This window comes from Centroberyx gerrardi, chromosome 22 (genome assembly GCF_048128805.1).
Source record: "Centroberyx gerrardi isolate f3 chromosome 22, fCenGer3.hap1.cur.20231027, whole genome shotgun sequence".
Taxonomy (NCBI): domain Eukaryota; kingdom Metazoa; phylum Chordata; class Actinopteri; order Beryciformes; family Berycidae; genus Centroberyx; species Centroberyx gerrardi.
In genome coordinates this window covers 15,493,731-15,515,161 of record NC_136018.1, presented here as the reverse complement: position 1 = coordinate 15,515,161, position 21,431 = coordinate 15,493,731, and the positions used below count along the sequence as shown (strand labels likewise).

General features: G+C 41.4%; 2 protein-coding genes across 8 annotated transcripts; one reads left to right on the top strand and one right to left on the bottom strand.

Annotated features, from left to right (window-relative positions):
• Positions 1 to 397: 397 nt before the first annotated feature.
• Positions 398 to 14,998, bottom strand: tfap2a (transcription factor AP-2 alpha). Of its 5 annotated transcripts, none has more exons than XM_071906345.2 (8): positions 11,836 to 12,406; positions 10,939 to 10,965; positions 9,970 to 10,389; positions 8,665 to 8,716; positions 6,722 to 6,947; positions 5,581 to 5,699; positions 3,719 to 3,860; positions 398 to 2,070 (listed from the first exon to the last, which is right to left on the bottom strand). In XM_071906345.2, exons 1-8 carry the CDS (start codon positions 11,947 to 11,949, stop codon positions 1,782 to 1,784), a joined length of 1,389 nt encoding a protein of 462 aa, XP_071762446.1. In that variant the 5' UTR covers positions 11,950 to 12,406; the 3' UTR covers positions 398 to 1,781. The 5 variants fall into 5 exon arrangements, with proteins under 5 accessions (XP_071762446.1, XP_071762447.1, XP_078147588.1 ...); XM_071906346.2 differs by having other exon boundaries at positions 6,722 to 6,941; XM_078291462.1 differs by having other exon boundaries at positions 10,939 to 11,368; positions 11,836 to 11,923.
• A 4,074-nt stretch (positions 14,999 to 19,072) lies between these two features.
• On the top strand, positions 19,073 to 21,294 carry tmem14ca (transmembrane protein 14Ca). 3 transcript variants are annotated; one of them, XM_071906423.2, is made up of 5 exons: positions 19,073 to 19,139; positions 19,702 to 19,786; positions 20,292 to 20,393; positions 20,567 to 20,654; positions 21,036 to 21,294. In XM_071906423.2, exons 2-5 carry the CDS (start codon positions 19,711 to 19,713, stop codon positions 21,091 to 21,093), a joined length of 324 nt encoding a protein of 107 aa, XP_071762524.1. In that variant the 5' UTR covers positions 19,073 to 19,139; positions 19,702 to 19,710; the 3' UTR covers positions 21,094 to 21,294. The 3 variants fall into 3 exon arrangements, with proteins under 3 accessions (XP_071762524.1, XP_071762525.1, XP_071762526.1); XM_071906424.2 differs by having other exon boundaries at positions 19,075 to 19,136; XM_071906425.2 differs by having other exon boundaries at positions 19,102 to 19,143.
• Positions 21,295 to 21,431: the final 137 nt, after the last annotated feature.

The following is a 21,431-nucleotide window of genomic DNA, read 5'->3' as shown; positions in this document are numbered from 1 at the left end:
AGCCAAATATAGCCTATAACAACCAAACATTACACACTATAGGCCGATAGTCTATATACATCTCAGTGATTTTAAAGAAGGCTCTAGCTGCAGGGCTGGCGCTGCTTGCACACTTCAAACGCGAATAGATTCATTGTTGTGTGTCATTTGGCCTGCATAAGATCCTGTGCTCTGAACTAGGGAGTTTAAAGTAAGATTTTTTTTTATTATACTTGAGGGAAACAATGAGTTCAGCTGCTTATTGCAAGGAGCAATCGTCAGGGGAGACTTAAACTCAATTACTGTAACCGTACTGAATAGAAAAAAAAACTGCCAAGACAAAAAAAAAAACACCCGGGCGAATCAACCAGTGAATAAAAAATTAAAAGATATGAATAAAAATCGACATGAAGCGTATCAAATATTTATTTTTTTTCTGGGCAACAAAGGACTATAATACATTGACAGGCATGGGAACTATTGCCAGCACATGTCTATACAATACAGCTAAAACCGCCTCCAATTTTTGGACATTATCGGACATAACAAGATATCAGGTGGTCCCAAAAAATGTTTTCTTTTGAATGTCTTCGAACATTTAAAAAAAGACAATATTCCATTTATTGCTTTTATGGTGCTTCAAGGAGAGAACAAGAGGTGAAACGTATTCTGATTGGCACAACACATAAAAGCTTGTATAAAAACAAGAAAATAGAAACACAAAAAACAGTTCTCGTCAGGGTCTCACTTATGCTCTGTCTCAAATAAAAAAAAAACTGAATAAGGATGATATATAGAGAGAGAAATGGAAGTTTATTTCTATTAAATTTGTTCACTTGCTTCAATGTCGCCTCAACATGCTACAAGAGGGCTGAATTGAAATATCCCAGAGAAATAAAAATACCCCAAACTTCTGTTTTCTAAGAACCATAAAATCACATGAAGAACTAACCGAATATTCAAACCCACTAAAACAGGAGGCACCAGATAAATAAAAAAAGAAGTTTCAACAGACGCACCATATTTACAATTCCCATTAAATTACACATAAATAAATATATACATACATGAACACTGATTCCCTTATATAACCGTGAATCGTGTTGAAATTCAAAAAGTTCAAGTTGGTCGCTTGGAGAAGAGTGTGTGAGAGAGAGAGTCTACAACTGAAGTCATGGCATGGAGCTCTGTGGATTTTCTCTTTTTGTTTTTTTCAAGTTTATTATTCACAATACTGATAAGAATTCATCCTCTTTTTAGCTTCTTTTTTTGTCATACGGTTCACAATCGTAAAATTGAGATATAGAGGGGTCGCTGGATTTCAGTCCGTTCGTTGCAGCTCATAAAAAATAAGGGGAGTACATAAAAAGTCCTCTGGCTGAGGCAAGACACCTTTTCCTCTCCCTGGAGCTGTTCCTCTGCAGCTTTTTTCTCTTTCTTTTTTTTCTTTTTTTTAATAATAACATTTCTTACGGTTGGGGTGGTGGTGGTGATGGCGGTGGAAGAAGAAGAAGAAGTAGAAGAAGAAGATTCTTGCGTCGTTTTTCCCCGTGAATCCAAAATGGGATGGTGTAGTAAAAACAACAAAAAAAAACATGTAAAACCGCGCAAGATCAGGAAGAAGTGGCACGTTTAACTTGATCAATAGTATTTATAAGGTATTTATAATATTTATATTGGATGGGTGGGGGGGCCGGGGCGTCGGGGGGTGGGTGGGGGGTTGGGGGGGTGGTAGTGGGGGGCGGATGGGGGGGGTCTGGGCCCTCAGGTGAAGGTGGGATGGAGAGAGAGAAGAAAAAAAATCACTTTCTGTGCTTCTCGTCTTTGTCTCCGCCTTTAGTGCCGCTGTCTGAGTGACTGTTGGGGTTGTTGTTGAGGTACATTTTGTCCATGGCTTTGATAGCCTCGGTCAGATAGTTCTGGAGGGCCGTGATGGCCGCGCACATGGCCGGGGTCCCGAAACCGTGCGAGATTAGACTGAAGTGGGTCAAACAGCTCTGGATCCCCGGTTCAAGAATAGGCTGCGGTCGAGAGTTTCCCAGCGGCGAGCGGTCCTGGGACAGCAGGTCTGTGAACTCTTTGCAGATTTGCCTAAAAACAGAGGCGAAGACAGCGGCGTGTTAATGACCAAAACCACAGCCCCGGAAAGCCCTGCACGCACGCTGGTGTCCAGTCATGTCGTGGTACAAAATAAAGTGGAAAGCACACTGCAAACATGTCCATCTTAAACAAGTCAGTTAATCCTGCACAGGCCTGTTGGGTTTTAAAATTAGAATTTTTTTAAACAAGTGAAAAATGATCAGCCAATGGGTTGAGATATGTCTCCATGTTTCCTTTTGCAAATCAACTTGTTTTCAAGAATTGTGAGTGATTCGCCTTATTCTTATTCTGCCTTGTTTCATGATATTAACACTTGTTTCTGGAAAATGTCCTGAAGCTACACTGGAAACAAGTGGAATTATCCCACTCCAGTGGCACAATATTTCACTTGTTTTAAGAAAAATAAAATGTTAAGAGTGAATGTGAGAACAAACGACTCGTTAATAACGTAAGGTGGACATTTTTTTGCAGTGTAAACTATGAGCTCCAGTCGCTGATCATCAAAAGGCAAACATCCACTAATAAAAATATATACTTTCAGAAAAAATAAACATGAATGTATGCTTTTTTCCCCCCCTTTGAAATACCATATCTTCATATAACGTACAGTACATCAGTTTGATCCTACTTACTATGATGCATTCGATGAACTTGAGTTATAAATATTTATATCAGCTTAAAACGGTGAATAAACTCTATTCCGCGAATAAAAAAGCTTTGTAAAGTGAGTTTAGGTAGTTTACCCTCCACTTCATCCCTAGTTGTGCCTCAATCAAACTCAAAAAGCTTCTAATAGGTGGTTATAGCTGACAGCTGTTTGATTATAGGGGTCCATCATCAATATTAAACGCAGGCCTTTCCGCCTCTATATGCCTTGCAAGTTTCTGCACCGGAGTTCCCATGTTTCAGCAACGCATAGTAAAAATAACCAACACCAATCTTCGAGACAATAAGGAGGTTGGCGTTGGATGGGACCCAGCAATGTGTCAGTGTCAGTGAAATCACAGGGTAAACAAAATGCTTTACGTGTGGATGAGGCAGAGGCCTAGTCGACATACCAACAGCAGCAGGCTTCACTGCAACATATCTAATAATATATCCATGCACGTGTTTGAATCAGCGCTTATGTAAGAGAAGGGAAATGAAGGGTTTGAATGAAATGCATATTTAGCAGAGATGTCAAAAAAACATGTGCAAGTGTGTGGCAGATAAAAAAGTAAGTAAGTAAATTAATATTAACCAATAGTGTTAGCGGATTGAGATGGAAATAAAGCAATGCAGACCCAATGTTTGGCCAAACTAAATACCATGGCCACACATCTGACAGATAAAATTGCTCTTATTTGTTTAAAAAGCACTTAAGAACTTAACATCAACGTTGGTTACATGTGAAGTCTATCAACTGTAGTAGATTATTTTTAATAAAGCTGAAAATATGTAATTGTGCGTGCGTGCGTGCGTGTGTGTGTGTGTGTGTGTGTGTGTGTGTGTGTGTGTGTGTGTGTGTGTGTGTGTGTGTGTGTGTGCGCGTGCCTCTGCGTGCGTGTCGTGCAAACTGTCACAATAAACACATAGCCTATATTGGCACCGACTCGGATCCATTTGGTGTGATACAATGAAATGTGATAATAGCACTTACTTCGTTGCCAATAGCATGTTTTTTCTTTGGACTTGTTCGTTTGGGTCGGAATGCTGACGGTTTACATATTCAGCTACTGCCTTGGCTGGAAACTCAGTCTCGCATACATAACCAAAATCCCTGGCAAGATGTACCGCTTCGCCTGAGAAAGGGGAAAAAATGGGGTTGAATGTGTTTGCGTAATAAATATGGTGACATCAAATACAGAGCAGTTAACACTCGCTGCTTAACACATGATTAATCTAAGCCGAAGAGAGGGTCCACTCTGATTTATCCAGTCAGACAGCAAGGCTATGGCACCTGCCTACCTTCCCAACAACACACCCTTATAATAATAATAATATAATAACAATAATAATAAAAAATAATAATAAAACACGGGCCCACGAGTTGTCAATACACGTCGAGCCCCATCCTTCATACCGTGAGAACGGCTCAACATGGAGGGAGAGACAATAAGTGGATATGAAATATTAGACGGAGCGTCATGCTTAACACCATGTCATTGATTACCAATGCCTGCACATTATTGAAAGTCCAGCAGATCACAGAGGCATGGGGAAGCAATTTTAAAGGGCTATACCTAAATCTCGGTCCCCCTTTACATACTTCAGCTATGAGAATTACAGGTTTCATTCCATCGGAGTCTGAGCTCGTCTCTCTTCTTTTTTTTTTCTTTCTTTTTTTTGGTTGAATTTTTTCAAGTCTTTTGGTTTTAATTTCCTGAACCAGTTGGGTTTTTACTGCGGGGCTTCCTGCCCATAAGCCTCTGCTCCGGAAGAACGCATGCGCCAATTAGCATCAAAGCTCAAGTCCAGTAAACTCGTTTCCATAAAATGGAGCGGATCATAAACAATAACAGCACTTCAGAAAACGCAGTGTCCCTTCACTAAATAACCGGCTGCCTTCCTATCCCACCACCTCCCCCCTGTCCCCGCATCCCACCGCTCCCTTATCACCGAGAATCATACATTTCTCCAGGCTCATTACAATACGGCACCAAATTTCAACGAAGCACAATGAATATTGCATTCGGTCCTCGTCTGCAATAATGATTAACAGGGACCAATGAACCATCGCAGGCTTTCACCTTTTGAAACCCACGGCACACCAAATACCACTGCACTGAATAATAAGGTTCAACTTTGCAAGCAAAATGGATTTATCCAGTCGCGAAAAAAGGCATCTTTGCACCGCACCATAATTGACTAATTTATTCTTTAATAGGCCCGAAACATATAGCTCTCAATAGGTCAGCGCCATGCCATTTGCATGCAACAGAAATCCTCACTGAAAACCACAGCACGGTAAGCTATTAACGAAAGAATTAAGCTACCATTACAAAAGCAGGCCTATACCGTGATATTCAGGCTGCAATAATGTTTGGAACAATACAGGGTTAATAAATCAATCGACATCTCACCCATGAGGTGAAACAACTCAACACTGCCCAATAAACAAGCAGCACTCAATAATTAACTTGACTTCAACACAAATTCATCGAGTGTATAAACTAGGCCAGCCGTGGACCTGCAAGTGTGCTACTGAAAGCGAAGGCCAACGCTGCAAAGCCACTAGAATTATCAGCACCATTCTTTCTCTCTCTCTCTCTCTCTCTCTCTCTCTCTCTCTCTCTCTCTCTCTCTCTCTCTCTCTATACACACATACACACACACACACACACACACATACACACATATCCTTCATGCTTTATTACTTGCGAGGCAAAGTCGGTCCAAATTACACGGATGAGCGCATATGCTGATTTCCAACACAGAGAGAGAGAAGAAAAAACCCCGTTCGCAGGCACCTGATATCGCGGGAGCAAGAGAGTGAGAACGTGATTTACGGCACCGACTTACCTTCGACTAGTGACGTCAGCAAGGTGACGTTCGCTGCCTTGCGTCTGCCCGCAGGTAGATTCAAGCCGATTTTATCCAACTTCTCCCTTAAGGACCTTCCTCCGTTCTTAGACTTGGCCCTGTGACAATAAGAAAAGGGAGAAATTCATTGTAGTATTGCTCATGTGTAGGAATTCGTCTGAGTGGGCCATGAAGTGGCATATTTTCCCTTGAAATGGACATTAAGGGAAATATGCCTATGTGAAGCCTAATCCAAAATATATAATAATATTGACTAGTGATGTAGTGATAAATAAAAACATGAGTAAACTATGGTCTCCAGGCAAACAACCACCAATATAAACAACATGATTTCGTCAAAAATAAATTATGTTTTGTTTGATTTTTAGGACCATGTCTTTGTATAATATCAAATTGTATAATATCAATTTGGTGCTACTATGATTTATTCTCTAAAATTAATTTCATATAGATTTACACCAGCTTAAAAAGGGTGGTAAACTCTATTCCACAAATTAAAAGGTGGCTAAATAGAGTTTGGGTGGGTTACATCCCTGATAGAAGCTATAAATAATACCAAAAGGAGCGCCAGCCTACTGAACCCGTGGTTACCAGCAGACAAATACTGTACAAAATGAATAAATAAAGCGCTACTTAATAGGCAGCACTATTACTGGCTGCAGCACTTCAATAGACAGTTCACTGGAGACCAATGTTTTCATGTGTAATGCCTTCACTGGGCCTATAGAGCTGGGGTTGAAACAGACTAGGCCTACATTAATTTGAGAGAGAGAGAGAGAGAGAGAGAGAGAGAGAGAGAGAGAGAGAGAGAGAGAGAGAGAGAGAGAGAGAGAGAGAGAGAGAGAGAGATCCAGTGCGCTAGAGAAGTTAATATGGAATTTAACAGACCCCTCCTGCTTTAAATGCAGGAGCTAGGTGTCATGGTTGGTCGATTTTAATTATTCTTGGTACAGAGGAGAGAGAGAGGGGGAGAGAGAGAGAGAGAGAGAGAGAGAGAGAGAGAGAGAGAGAGAGAGAGAGAGAGAGAGATGCACACATACAGACACACAGAGAGAGAGAAAGAGTACAGAGACAGAGGTAGAGGGAGATTTTGCAGCCATCCAGTCAGGCTCAGGCTCACCTCCTCAGCACCCCGCCCAGCAGAGAGGCGTTGAGGCACTCGGGCGGCGAGAGGCGTCTCTGCACCTCCGCCACCGTGACCTTGTACTTTGATGTGGAGCTGAGGAGGGACAGGCGACCCGGAACCGAGCAGAACACCTCGTTGGGGTTTACCACTCCTCCGAAAAGACCGTCCTTATTTATGGGGATGGCGGAGACGTTGTTGTTCTTGGATAAAGACACTGGACCTAGCAAGGGAGGGAGAGAGAGCGGGATGGTGGGGTAGAGAGAGAGAGAGAGGAGGGAGGGAGGGAGAGAGGAGGTGGAGGGGGTGAGAAAGAGAGAGAGACCGTGCTCAGTGAATTTCATGCAATGCAGAGCCTTAACTAAATGAGAAGGGGGGATTTAGGCCCCGGATTTAGAGTTCAGCACCACATGTGTACACTTTCAGCAACAAGGACAGACCAAAAGCTACTTCAACAAGAAATACATAGGCTAATAATAATAATAATAATAATAATAATAATAATAACAATAATAATAATAATAATAATGGCCACTAGGTTTGTATTCCATAGTAGCAGAAGTAGCCACATAATTAGGTGTAATAGGCTAATTCTCGTTCAATAACAGCTTTACCAAATGCTGAATATTTCCATTCGTCTGGTCTTTGTCCAGAATACACCACTTATTTTTTTATGTTTAGGGCTCAACAACAGAAAACCAAAACCTCCAGTATTTGAGCGCTCAAACGTGCAGCCTACATTTTATCCAAGGCGCTCGCCACGCTATGAATCCACTGTGCACAAAGCACCAGCACCAACCGCGGGAGATGGTAAAGTCTACCTATTTTGACATATCCTCAGTATCCAGCAAAACACCGTCGCCCGTGTGTGATTTCACATCGGGGGGGCTCGGCGCTGGGCTTTACACCGTTTTGGTGTGCAGTAACCGGAGACAAAGGGGACTGTGCGCCTTTGGATAGATCACTTGTGACATTAATGGCTCAGGGGAGCCTAATAGAGACAATAGGAGTTAAACGAACTCTTGAGATTACTAATATAAGAAGCCAATTATCATGTTGATGTGCGGACGGAAAAGAAAGAAAGAAAGAAAGAAAGAAAGAAAGAAAGAAAGAAAGAAAGAAAGACAGACAGAGCATCTCTCAAGATCTATCTGGCGCGCATCTAATTTGACCTGACAAAACGCTCTTAAACCTGACCGTGGAAAAGGCCTCATCGTGCTGTACCCTAAACAATAAAAAAAATCATTCTGAATTTCTGATAGCAAATATATTTCGAAGAAAGAAGGAGAAAAATACAGAAGCAATAGCCCAATAACCGTGACTAAAATACCCTAAATATGAAATGCTACATTTTGAAATATTCAGAAAGAGCCCCTGGTTTTTCCACGCCGAGTTTTCACTCCCTCTATAAAAGACAGACTATCATCTCGCACAGAGCAGGCCTATGCTCCATCCAGCGGTACCAACTTCCATTTTAGATTTGACCATGCAGCGTGATTGCAGCTATTGGCTTCCACCATTGAAGTGCGAGTATCGTCTAGGCCTATATATCTTTGACCATCAATACAACAAGGCCCACAAAGCCCACCAGCTCTACTCATCTCTCCACTGCTCTGAAACGCTGACAGTAAATTCCATCATCGAGAAAAAAAAAAAAGGTGCAGCCAGTTTGATGCACTTGGAAACCATGTAATGAAAAATAGGCTACTGCGTATTAGGATCAGTCAGGCATTACCGCATTGCATCGAGTTCTCTCGAGCAGAATGGTGTGCGTGCGTGTGCGTGTGCGTGTGTGTGTGTGTGTGTGTGTGTGTGTGTGTGTGTGTGTGTGTGTGTGTGTGTGTGTGTGTGTGCGTGTGTGTGTGCGTGTGTGTGTGTGTGTAGCGTAGTGGTGTGCAGCTTGCAGAAACATGCATGATATCTCGGAGGAAATTGCTTACCTTTTTTAATTACAGTCTGGTCGGGAATGTGAATTCCTTGGTCCTCGACATGCTAAGACACAAACGCAAAAATGGACAATTTTTAGTATGAAAACACAAAAGGATATTAGGCTCAGTCGTGTAGAAGTGAACGCACGTCAGGGTGTTGTGCACGAACAAAGCCTGACACAATTAGCGGCCACAATCATCCAACATGGAGGCTCTGTAGGCCTATACCTGTTATTATTGCCCATCAGTGTTTTCAGTGAGTTACACTGATGGACACATTACATTAGATCACAACACAGACTTAAATAACGAAGCTGTGTCGCCCCATAATCTTGACCTAATTTCGCCCTCAGATTGGCTCTACTCACAAGGAAACTACTAATCTAGATTGGATAGTAATTACGGCAGCGCAGCCTATTAAAGGCCTATGAACTAATTAGGCATTATTGGTGTTTGTTTCTGACGAAAAACTGGGAAGAATTCTCTCAATAAGACTGAGGGTTATTGACAATTTTAGGATTCACACAGCGATTCAACTTCAATAAATGGTGCCTATAGCCTACTGTATGTACAAAGCGCTTTCTGTACTGTGTATTGTAATTCTGTTCTGTATGTATTATAATGTTATTGCTCGCACAGCACGGCTCACTTAATCTGCGTTTGACCGAGGGTTTTTGAATAGAGAACACAAATAAAATCAGACGATCTAATAGAAAGGTATTTTTTAAATTTATTTTTAATGAAGTGATATTTGATCAGCCATATCAAATTTACTGTGGCAATTACCAGCATTTTTGGAGTGATAATACTGGTTTAAAAACTGTCTTTTATAGGTGAAAATAACGATTCATAATTATGCTGCTTGATTTAATCCTGACAACATTTAAAATATTTTTTACATGTTCATTTTTTTAAATCTGAAAAAACTGGCTGTATTAAGAGTTATTATGAGCTATCCGAACCTAGCTAATTTCATGCGGCTCTCTACACTGCCATTGTATAGTAATAATAATAGTAGGCTACTAATACTATTATCTTACTAATACTAATATTAATACTAATACTAATACTACTAATAGTAATTATTAATAGGAGGGTAGGAATAATAATATTCAAAATAAAAATAATATCACCACCACCACTACTGCTACTTATAGGCTAATAACAATAATCCTGATGATAATAATTAAAATATATATTATAATACCTCCTGGGCCTAAAATTCATAATGACAACAGTATTAAATAAAAAATTTAAAAAAACAACAACAACGAGTAGGCTCAAATAAAAAAGTTAACCAGCTGAATGTTAGCTTACCTGAACGTCTTCTAAAGAGTGAGGTATTCCATGGATAGGGATAGAGTCCGACAGTCCCGTATCGATGCCGTGGCCGGACGGTAGGAGCACCTCCCTGCGGTACTCCCGGCACAGCTGGTGGGGCAGGCCGCGGTGCTGGTGCAGCAGGCCGCTCTCCTGACCCTGCCTCTGGCCCGGCCAGCCCGGGTGCTGCGGCTGCGGCTGGGCGTGCAGGGAGTTGAGGGAGTACGGGTCGTTGACGTGCGAGTAAGGATCCTGAGACTGCGGGTAGATGGGCTGGTAGGGCGGGGGGAAGTACGGGGGCTGGAAGTCCGAGTTCGGAGTGTGGGAGAGCGGAGGGGCGCTGGTGTAGGGACTCTGGCCCACGCCGCCCAGCTGAGGTAGCCTGGCTGTCCCGTTGCTGGTGCCGTCATGGCGATCCTGGCGGGGAGAGACACATCAGAACGAGGGTGTTTTAGATAATAACACGGGGTTGAAAAAGATGGAGCCATAAAAGAATGAGATTTTTTGTTTTGTTTTCACTGCTGAATGCTCTGCGGGCTAATAGTGGGGCATTATCTAATGTATTGCCCAAGTGGATGACAGGAATTAGATCAAGTGTGGACTCTATATCGAATTAAAACTATTATCTCTCAAACGGATTATAAATAATAAAAACAGCAAAGCCACACACAGATCACATGACCACAAAGTTCTGAGAAATAACAAAACATGATGTTAAAATGCTCAAAGTAAATAATGAAAGGATGCATCGAAATTTCGGAGGTGAAAATGCCCTCAAACAAATACTGAACCATGCTTTTTTTCTGCATTTTTCACAAGAAGGCCCACAGTTTGTAAGCATGCAAGCTTGGCAAAACAATTTTCAGCGGACAAAAAAAAAAACACATAATGCCATAAGCCAATCGGAAAATGTATTAGGAACAAAAGTCGAAGTATCTGAGCACGGTGAGGCTCGTTACAACTTACCATCGCGGAAAAACTGTGCACTAACATCTGTACGGATTTTTGGAGCGATTCAAGAAAAGAATAATCAGTTCAAAAACACGTTGAGTGTGCAGGGAGGGGGGAAGCAAAGGGAATTTACGAGCAAAACAAAAAATTAAGCCCCCAGAAATGACTCTTCTCTACTGCAAGATCACGGTGGCCCCGGCGGTCAGATATGCGCCACAGCAGCAGGACGATAATCCATCAGAAATAATTGGTTAGATCCCCGCTGCCCTTCATTTGAGTCTAAAAATGCAGATATGCGGTCGTGCTGGCGGATTTGGGTTGAAAAGTTTTTCTTGGTATCCCCCTTTTCCCCCGTTCTCCTGGTTTCTATCACAGTGCTGCCGTCCCCTCGCTTGAGCTCATATTAGCAAAAAAGAGCCGCTTCTTCTTCTTCCCTCTTGGACTCCTAATAGAAGGTATTCATGACTATTAATATTACAGGAATACTTAATAATAAGGAAAAGAATGGTCGGAAATCGGGCGTGAAGCGGAGGACGCAACTCAAGGCAGGAGTCTGCGCTTAAATGACGTCCATTGAAAGGAGGAATCAGTATATCTAATCAGATGGAGAGAGAGAGAGAGCGAGAGAGAGAGGGAGAGAGAGAGAAAGAGGGAGTGAGTGAGGAGGGAGTGGAGAGAGAGAGACAAAAAGAGGGACATTCACTCTCGTCTGACGAATCAGAGAGAGAGGGAGGCGGGGGGGGGGGGTGTTGGGGGGTTGGAGGGGGGGCATTTTAAAAGGGTCCCAGGGCCAAAGCGCAAAAGTGAAAGAAAGACATAGGAATGAAGGGAGGAGGACCAGAGAGAGAGAGAGAAAGAGAGAGAGAGAGGGGGGGAAAGAAGGAAGAAGCCGTGGAAGGAAACAATGTGCACCTCTGAATTGGGTGAAAATCCAGCAGACGACGCTAAGGGCATCCCGACCGGCACATTTTTACGGCCCGTCCCTTTGTTTTCCACCTCAGACTCCGGCGGCGAGCCTTCCTCCATGGGGCTCCTCTCTCTCTCTCTCTCTCTCTCTTTCTCCCTCTCTCTTTCTTTCTTTCTCTCTCTCCACCGAATTAATCCACGGGTTTTTCCTCGACTCCAAACCCCACCGCCACGCCGGCTAACTTTTAACTTTCACTCGGAAAGACAGAGCAAAAAAAAAAAAAAATAGATTCCCAAAGTCTATGATAGGGCCGCTCGGATCCGAAAGCTCCAACCAACTTTTACGCACGGCTAAAAGCTCCACTGCCCTTCTTACCTATTTACGCATTATGCAATTATGAAACGCTGGGTTGGGACTTGATTTCGATAGCAAATATTGCTTTTTTTTGCATTTACACCAGCGGAAAAATAAGCCTGTAGAGCTCAAAGCCACCATAACGTGGAACGCGTTTGTTTTTCCTGCTCTTGGACGTCCCCGTCCTCTCCAGACGCGGGTGAAAACACGTCCGACTGGCTTCTCCACTCCTAAACAAGTCCCTGATATTACTGCCAAACTTTCTGTCTATGCCCATAACAACAATCACTCAGCGTATGCACTGCACACACACACACGCTGCACAAATCTAACGGCTCAAATTGCAAAGACATATAAAACTAAAGGGGTAAATTTCCATGCCCTTTTAAACACTGAATAAAATAGGCTTCACGAGCGTTACATTTGCCATATACTCCAATAATTATTTTTAATTAAATGTATGTTAAGATGTAGGCTACATGGTTTCAAAATATTTTTTTATCTTCAGTTATTTACCACATGACATTTAATTTTTTTGGACACTATTTTTTTTTCTGAACTTGAAGATAAAAATAAGCATCTGGGGTTTTTTTAAATCACCAGTCTGATTTAATTAATGCAGCCAATACATTAAATAGGCTTGCAGTTGCCATATGTCATATTATTATTATTATTATTATTATTATTAATATTATTATTATATACAAATATGTACAAAATAGCAACCTGTTTAAATCATTAAAGATCAAGATCATGGAAATATTCATCCTCCAACTGAATTAAATGTGCTCACTAACAACTGTCAAAACAGTGACAGATTTTGACAAAAAATCACAACATATCCCTTATAAAACTTATCCTAGTATATCTCAAAAATATAAATAAAATTTTTTAAAAATCAAAGAGGAGCCCCTTACCTCGCATTCTTCATATTTAATGTTATCAGTTAATTTCCAGAGCATTTTCATGGGTTGTTGAGGTGGATATTGAGTATAGGTATCGCCTTAGCCTTGTTTTCAGTCAGTGAATTGTGCTCCCCCGCTCAGAAAAACTAGTTTTATTGAAGCTGTGGGCTGCTGTCTGTCTTGCGCTCTGAGGTCTCCCTCTAATGGTGGAAGTGAAGGGCTGGAGCAGCACTGTAATAACACTGGCACAGGGCCTCATTAGCATATCAACAGCCGTTTGATTCCCCCCATCTGCTCACACAACACCAATGGACAGCACACAGGTAAAAACTAAAGCAGCAAGACACTAGACATGCTTATTATTTCTACTGTTCAGTGAGAAAGCGGGGTATAGTCATGCATGGGGACCTGCATGCACCTGGGAGGATTTTTAAATATTTTTTTTTACATATATTTCCCAGCCTATAGAAAAACAAAGCAGACTCTCGAAATGTTATTTTAAGTCATATTAATATGATAAAATGGCGCAATGTGTTTGGAGCTGCGCTGATGTTAAATAACTTTTTTTGTGAACTTGTTGCCAAAAATCAAGCTCAGCTCTTCAGAATCCAACCTCTTATTGATTAAGCTGTTTGTTTCTTTTATTTTTAGGACTTGGTGTGAAAAGAGCATGCCTCGCTAGGCGAAGACCTCCCTGTCACACACTTTGTTGCCAACCCTGATTTTTCCTAAACTGTTATTTTAATCCCATCGAGACTGGAGACCTTGAGAGGCTATTCTTTCAGTGTTATGTTAAAAAGGTGACCCATTCGAAGCGGCCATACAGGTCCATTGACTACCTGTAAGGGCACAGGGTTTGGGGGAATGTAAATAATTAACACAACAACATGGGCTCGTTTCATTTGAATGACCGGCTAGGGGAGCCTGGCTCTGCCCTGTCGCCGGCCCAGCCTTCACCTCAGCAGGTCGTGGGTCAGCAGACAGGTCGCCAGCTCTTTAAGGCGTTGGCCCCTCTCCTTTAAAACCTGGATTACCATTTTTGGTGGGGTACCTTTACGGCCAGTTGTTATTAATGAGAGAGGAGCGATGAAACTGGCTCACAATGACAACTATGCATGTGCCTGTTTGAGAGATTTGGCCTGGTTGTCTGTGGTGGTGATCTTTTTTTTTTTTTTTAGGAGTGAAACCAAAGTGTTTGATTTCAGCAAAGGATCTCAGTTCGATGGTGAAATCCTCCAAAACCAAAAACAAGGCCATCATTTCAGTTAATCCCAGGCAACCCATTACAGCAGGACAAAACCCATGTGATGTTTTTTCTAACTTTACATCAATAGGCTTGGAACAGCCATAAATATACGCGTTCATTTATGAAAAGTTACATATTTTACTCCACAGACGCACAGAAGATAATCTCGAATAGCCCCGTATTTCGTCAATACTCCACTGTTGACCAAAACAACCACACATGTCGTCACGTGTCTTTTCACTCGATTACCAATTTCTGTGAAAAATTATACGTATATTTTCCAATACCTGAAATGATAAAGGAGTCTACGGCCTATAGCAACATGCGATCAACCCTCTTAGCGTTTTTTTCAGAGCAAAACAAGGGGGGTTGCCAATTTGACGTGTAGGGCTCTAACACCGCCAAACAGGGCTTCCCAAAATAAAACATCTGTAACTTCGTCATATGATCTCTTGTCTAATAAAAATCAACTGTGATACAGACTACATAGAAGAGTATTAACCTATACCATCTCGTTTAGGAGGTTTCTACGCTCCCTATGAAGTCTTATCCTACAACAAGTCGACACTTTGACAGTTTTTACAGATTTTCACAGCCGTGTCTTTGTCTTAAAGTAAGCAGCACATACCTGCCATTCCCCCATTTTGCCCATAATTGACATTCTTTGTCTTCTGCTGCCTTTGGTGGTTTTTTGGGTTGATGTGGCGCCGTGTTATCTCATTGAGCCTTCGGTCCCAGAGTCAGTCGTTACTTTTTACCTGGACCGGATCGACTCACCTGGCCATAAAAACGGTGCGGGGCTACCTGGTGACGCATGCGCACTGCGCCGGGTGTGGACTATAATGGAGAAACTATACCTACCTGGGAAAAAAGTGAAATATTCTGGGATAAGTTGTCTTTCTTTGGTTTATAGTGAGAATAAAATGAGGTGTGTTTCTAGTTAAATGAAAAAATATATAATGGTAGTGATAAATTATTAAGGCACTAAACATATGACATCCAGGTGGTGATGATAAGGCATCACAAACACTAATATAAACAAAAACTAATTGTATTTTCAGAAAAGCATTCATTTATGCTTTTTTCCATTTTAAAGACCATGTCGTCATATAATTTAAATGATTTTGATACTATACTTTCTATGATGTATACTATGAATTTATGTCAAAGATTAATGTCATCATAAAAAGTGGGTAATGTCTATTCCACAAATAAAGATGGGTAAACTGAGTTCAGGTGGGTTAACCCCCCATAAAATATATATAAATAAATACACAACTTGTCAGGAAATATGGTATTAACACTTCTATAAATTACAATTTTAAAATAAGTTAAAAATGTATGAGCAAGGAGAAAAAATTAGTATATATAAACCCAAGTATATAATATAAAAAAAATACAATATACTATACTTTAGCTTCAAGTAACATAAAAGTAAAAGGAACAGATATGTTAAGCCAATTAACATGCCCATTCATTTTTTTTTCTATACCGTTCTATCTTAGTGAAAAACATGCGTTCTCACTGCAAATGAAACTGTGTCAAGTTAAAAACTTGAAGGTTAACAGCCAACATCATTACTTTAACACAAAAGGCTACCCCGCGCATTGTGAGGGTCATTATTTATTTATCCACTGTTTATTTCTAATACATACTTATGTAGACCCCTCGGGCCAAGAGAGTGAATGAGCTCCGATCTCTCTCTCTCTCTCTCTCTCTCTCTCTCTCTCTCTCTCTCTCACACACACACACACACACACACACACACACAGAGAGAGAGAGAGAGAGAGAGAGAGAGAGAGAAGACAGCAACACGTGCGCTAACCTATAGGTGATAATGGTCTCAGCTATTAGTCCAAACCCCTTCTCTCTCCCAACTTTCTGACGGAGCACGTGCACATTGACTGCAAAGTGTGCGCACAACTAAAGGCAGACAGTTCTTCTTTCTCACTGCATCAAACACTTGGATTAAATATATTTGATGGATGCACTGGGAGTATTGGACAAACTTTTTAAAGGAAAAATACTCTTTCATTTTTGTTATTTTTCCCAATGAATTCTTTAGTTGTGTTATTTGCAATTGCATAATTCCACATAGAATCTATAGATTTTTTTTTTATTATTATTTTTTTGCTGGTGTTATTTTCAATAAAATATTTAAAACAAGCCTTCATGTTTGACTTCAAAGGCGAACACACAGTCGATATTAACTGCACACACAATACCTGCAGCTATATAGACCTTCCTGGGCCTGGACAAAAGAGAGAGAGGTGGGGGATCAGAATATTGTTTGGGGCTCTGCGCACTAAGGGAGGAGTAAGTTATACAGCAGATCTGTCTGAGAGTGGGTTACTTAGACAAGAGCGGGGTCCCATTTGAATATCCAGCCTGTTTGTCTAGGGCTTGGTTTCAACCACTTCCACCGTAGCACGAGGCCTCCGGCATCATTTCAGCTAAGCTTCATAAAAGTGCGCGCTGTGTTTAATAGTCGTCGGCAATGATGACTGCACCTTGGGCACTTTGTAGACCTATTAATATTAAGCAGATAAAATACAGTCATATTATTATTATGATTATTATGATTATTATTATTGGTGGTAATGTTAGGTCCATGTATTACTCGAAAATGCTAAATGCTGAAAATGTAGACACAAACTCACGCACACCTTTGCGCGTAATTGTTATTACCAATAAATGTTGTGAAACTTCCCGGGAAGCCTTTTCCTCTTTGTTTCATTGTTTTGAAATATTGATCGGTCCGTCAGCCCCCAGTCAAGCAGAAGTTGGAAAATCATCTTGGCAAATATGCTCACCTTGATGTGCAATAAAGTTATCTGACTACACTCTCAATCCAGCTGATCACACCTGACCGCTGGAGCCAGTAACTATCCCGTTACCAGAATCCAAGATACAAGATACAAAAGTCCCATATACCTTTGTGAAATTAATGAAATTTGTGTCTGTTGAGTGGGAAGGGTTGAGGTCCATTGTATCAAATGCTGCTCCCCGAGGAGGATAAATTGTATTCTAGCGCCATCTTGCTTCAGGATTAGAGAGAGGACTCACCACCAGTGGATCTCAGACAAATAGCTGATATATTGAGGTAATTGAAACCAAATGAGAATGTGTGTGCGCTAGCAGCATTCCAGTAAATGAAAGTGCCAAATCGGTGCCAGTCAAGAAAGCAGGTGGTCAAAACTAACATAAGTCAATTGGGTTGAAATATGATATATGGTCACGGGTTAAAGTCAAATGTCAGAATTGTTTAGTCCTTCACCAAAAACCAAAATAGACGCCATTCATAGCACTTGGTTTAGTCTTAATAGACCGATCCTCCTGTAGATGAAAACTTTAATCACCCTTCCAAGCGTAATCCTGCCCATTTTCATGGTAATCACCTTTGACCCAATAGGGCTCCACTGTTGAAAACACACATTCCGACGCAGGGGGATATATTGTGTGCTTTCTCGTGCCTTTGTGTAGACTATTTTTTTCCACATGCAAAGGAAAACATGTTTGGAATAGCAGTGGGAGAGAATTCAAAAAGTCCAATAAAAGCTTAGAGATGCTGAGGCGTAGCAGCTTGAAACAAATGTTATTCTGATCCTGTGGTGCCATCTTGTGGCTGTAAAGATACAACTGCTTCACAAGCTGTTCCAGGGGTCCCCAGCAAAATGAGGGAGTTTAATTTCAATATTATGTCATAACCAAGTTAGCACAAATAGGCGATGTACAACGATGACTGTTTTCTTAATAGGTTTCACTCTCCCCACTGTGTCTTCCCCAGAGACAGTACCAAAAACTTCTCAGATGGGGGTCTGTGGTCTAATGCAGGTCTATTTGGGGGTCCTTCAGATGAAAAAGTTTGGGAATCCCTGACCTTGGGTATGTTTACTGCACACACTTTCTCTTCTTTTTAAGTAAATGCCTTGCTTCACATTCATTCAGGCGACATGCAGTCAGAGCAGAGTGACGTCAGTGAAACCACAGTTCTACTGCTGAGAAACAGTTGGAAGTTAAATGCCTTGCTCAAGGGCAGTTTATCAGTAGTTGTTGGGGGAGAGGGCAGCACCAAGTTGTACTAGTATTAGTTATGACAACCATACTGTTTATAATCTAAGATAATAATTCTAAGGATGTATAGCTGGTGTCACATAACGACATGTATTGTTAAACATAATAGTGTAAAGATCACACAACACTGTATATTATTGTTGTAAATTCTCCTATTATCTGCTATCTGCACAGGCAAGCACATATAATCATATAATGTGTCGGTCTACCCTTAGGAGGTGGAGACAGGTTTTGCGTTGATGTTGCGTTCAAGTTAAAGTGGGAAAGTCCCAGCTGGTTGGACGTAATTACGACCTCGGTGCGTTCCAGTGGCCCACCTCGGAAAAAAAATCCGAGGTGGGAAGAAACATGGACACCCGTGGGATTTAATCTGCCCAACATAAAATAGGCCTACTGTGCCCTATGCAACAGATAATGTTATGTCAATTATATTGGCACCGTCAGATAGCTCGGTAGCATAGAATGTTAGCAACTGCAAGTGCAAATTAACATTTCAAATTAATATGTTTAGTAGAAAAGTAGAGTCTGCACACTGAAATATGTGCCTTGGAATTTTGCCTTGTAGGAAACCAGAATTCCCGACCTCTCTGGAATGCAGCACGGATCTCACCAGTAACGAGAACTACATTTCCCGTCGAGCACTTCGCCGAATCGAATGTGTCCCAGTGATATGTGCTCGGTAGAGAACAAGCAGCAGCAGTGGCAAAGGACAAACTGAGAGAGCAAGGTTGTACGTAAGCCTGCGTTTTAATTTGAATGTTTTTATATGTGACATTTGTAGTAGACCTAGTCGTCATTTTCGTACAAACCAATGGTGTAGACTTGCGACGCCGAGTGCATTCAATAACAGTCTACATGCGTCCGTGTAAACACACTGCCCTGCATGTGTTGTAACAACAGTGATGCTAGGTTATGGTCATGGTGCGTATGCTAAGGCATTTGGGAGCCTGTCACCCAGTTTCTCTTATCTAGTGAACCAGACAGACACTCCTCCTCTCTGAAGCCACAATGTAACGATTTCTGATGAGCAGTATTGTGTGAAAGGAAGCTCTTCGGTGCTACAATGTTTCCAAATCTTTTGTTTGCTCACTTAATGCTCTGTAATAATTGTTCTGTGTTGGCGCACTCAGATAGTCCTTCAAGTATTTTTGCGGCTGTAAGTAGGCGCTGTACTCACCAGGGACTTGTCTGAATTAGGCTAGTTTGCTTTGCACTGGCTTAAATGTTCAGTTTGTTAACACGAAGCTAACTTGCTTATCAACTTTGTCCCACACGTTGTGGCCTCTTGACAGGTGTCCAACATGTCTGTGGATTGGGTAGGATATGGATACGCAGCCCTCGTCGCATCCGGGGGAGTCATGGGTTATGTGAAAGCAGGTATGAGTTTTATTTGGTGGGAACCAGGGATGCAGTGGAGGGTAAAACTCACAGATATACCCATAGCCTAATACTGTTCTACTTTTTAAGCTGCCCTGAATCTTTCAAACGTAAATCCATAGGCTACATCACTGCTTTTCTGAAAATGTAATGGGATTTTATTTTGGTGGTCGTTTGCCTTCTGATGTTACATCGTTTACACTCCCTTTTATTTACCACTACATCACTAGAGGAAACTTTCACAGGGGGGCAGCTACAAAGCAGATATCCACCACCTCTATTTGTAGAAATCCTGGTGGTTTTAGAACGAGGGTTTCAAATAGGGCTGGGTGATTTCTTCATGCATTGGAAATCTAGCTGTCATGAGTTGTTGACATGGGTCTGGTCTCACCTCATCTTTGCTGTTTTACAGTTTTTACATTTTTTTTTTACATGTCAGTGTAAGTTAGGAAAGTTAATACAGCCATTTATGGTCTGCAAATGTTGTGCTTGTGGTTTCTTTCAGGCAGTGTCCCTTCACTGGCTGCTGGTCTTCTCTTCGGTGGCCTCGCTGGTTTTGGTGCTTACCAGATCTCCAACGACCCCAAAAATATATGGGTGTCCCTTGGTTAGTAAACTAAGAATGTCTTAATGTATTGCATGTGGGTAAACTAAGAAAATGCATTTGTAACTAAGGATGTTAAGCTACCCGAAAGGTCGGCACATTCTTGCATCCTAATTTCCAACCCTTCCCTATGAAGTTCTTAACACTGTACACTCCCCCCACATGGTGTCTTCCAGCTACATCAGGAGCTCTGGCTGGCGTCATGGGAAAGAGGTTCTACGGATCCAGGAAGTTCATGCCAGCTGGCTTGGTGGCTGGAGCAAGGTATCCATCTTATCCACATTATTAAAAGATCACAGAGTGCGTTTACATGCAGGGAGGATTCCAGGTGAAATAAGAGATATCACGGTCAGGGTAACGACCACTCCTACTCCAAAATGACTCAGAAAACTTCTACATCCCTGAGCTAGAAGGCAAGAATAGGGATGTGACATTTCTTTTTTTCCAGAAGTTTAGGAGCTTTTTGGGGAGCACACAACTCCCAGTGACTTCTAATGGGAGATTAGTTTTTCTGTCTTTTTTTTTTGTTTTGCCTTTTCCTTTTCTTGTGTTTCAGATAACATTCCTGCCAACAGGGTAAATACTTTTTAAAGCAAATTGATGCTCTGTGAATGTGAAAACTCTCTGTTATCTGCTTGTTTCCAGTCTTCTGATGCTGGGGAAGCTTGGTGTGGCAGTGCTCCAGAAACCCCAGGAGTCCTAATGAAGGGAAGATTTCCACAAACTCAGGATGTAAAAAAATAAAATAGCAATTGCCATTCTCTCACATGGATCCCATCTTCTCTCTGCTTCAGGAGCAGCCTGTCAGCACTTGTCATTTATTGTTGAATGTTGATGTCATTTTGTAAAAAAAAAGAAGTGTATAATTGAGAATGAAATATAATACCTTGTTTATATCATAAAATGGTTGTCTTGTCTTTTTTTGGATGAATTAAGCACTATGAACTTTCTAAGGTTTTATAAAATGTTTACAAAATGTTCCGTTTATTCATTGCATAATACAAAGAAGTTTGCAATTTACAACAGTAGTGTAACTGCAAA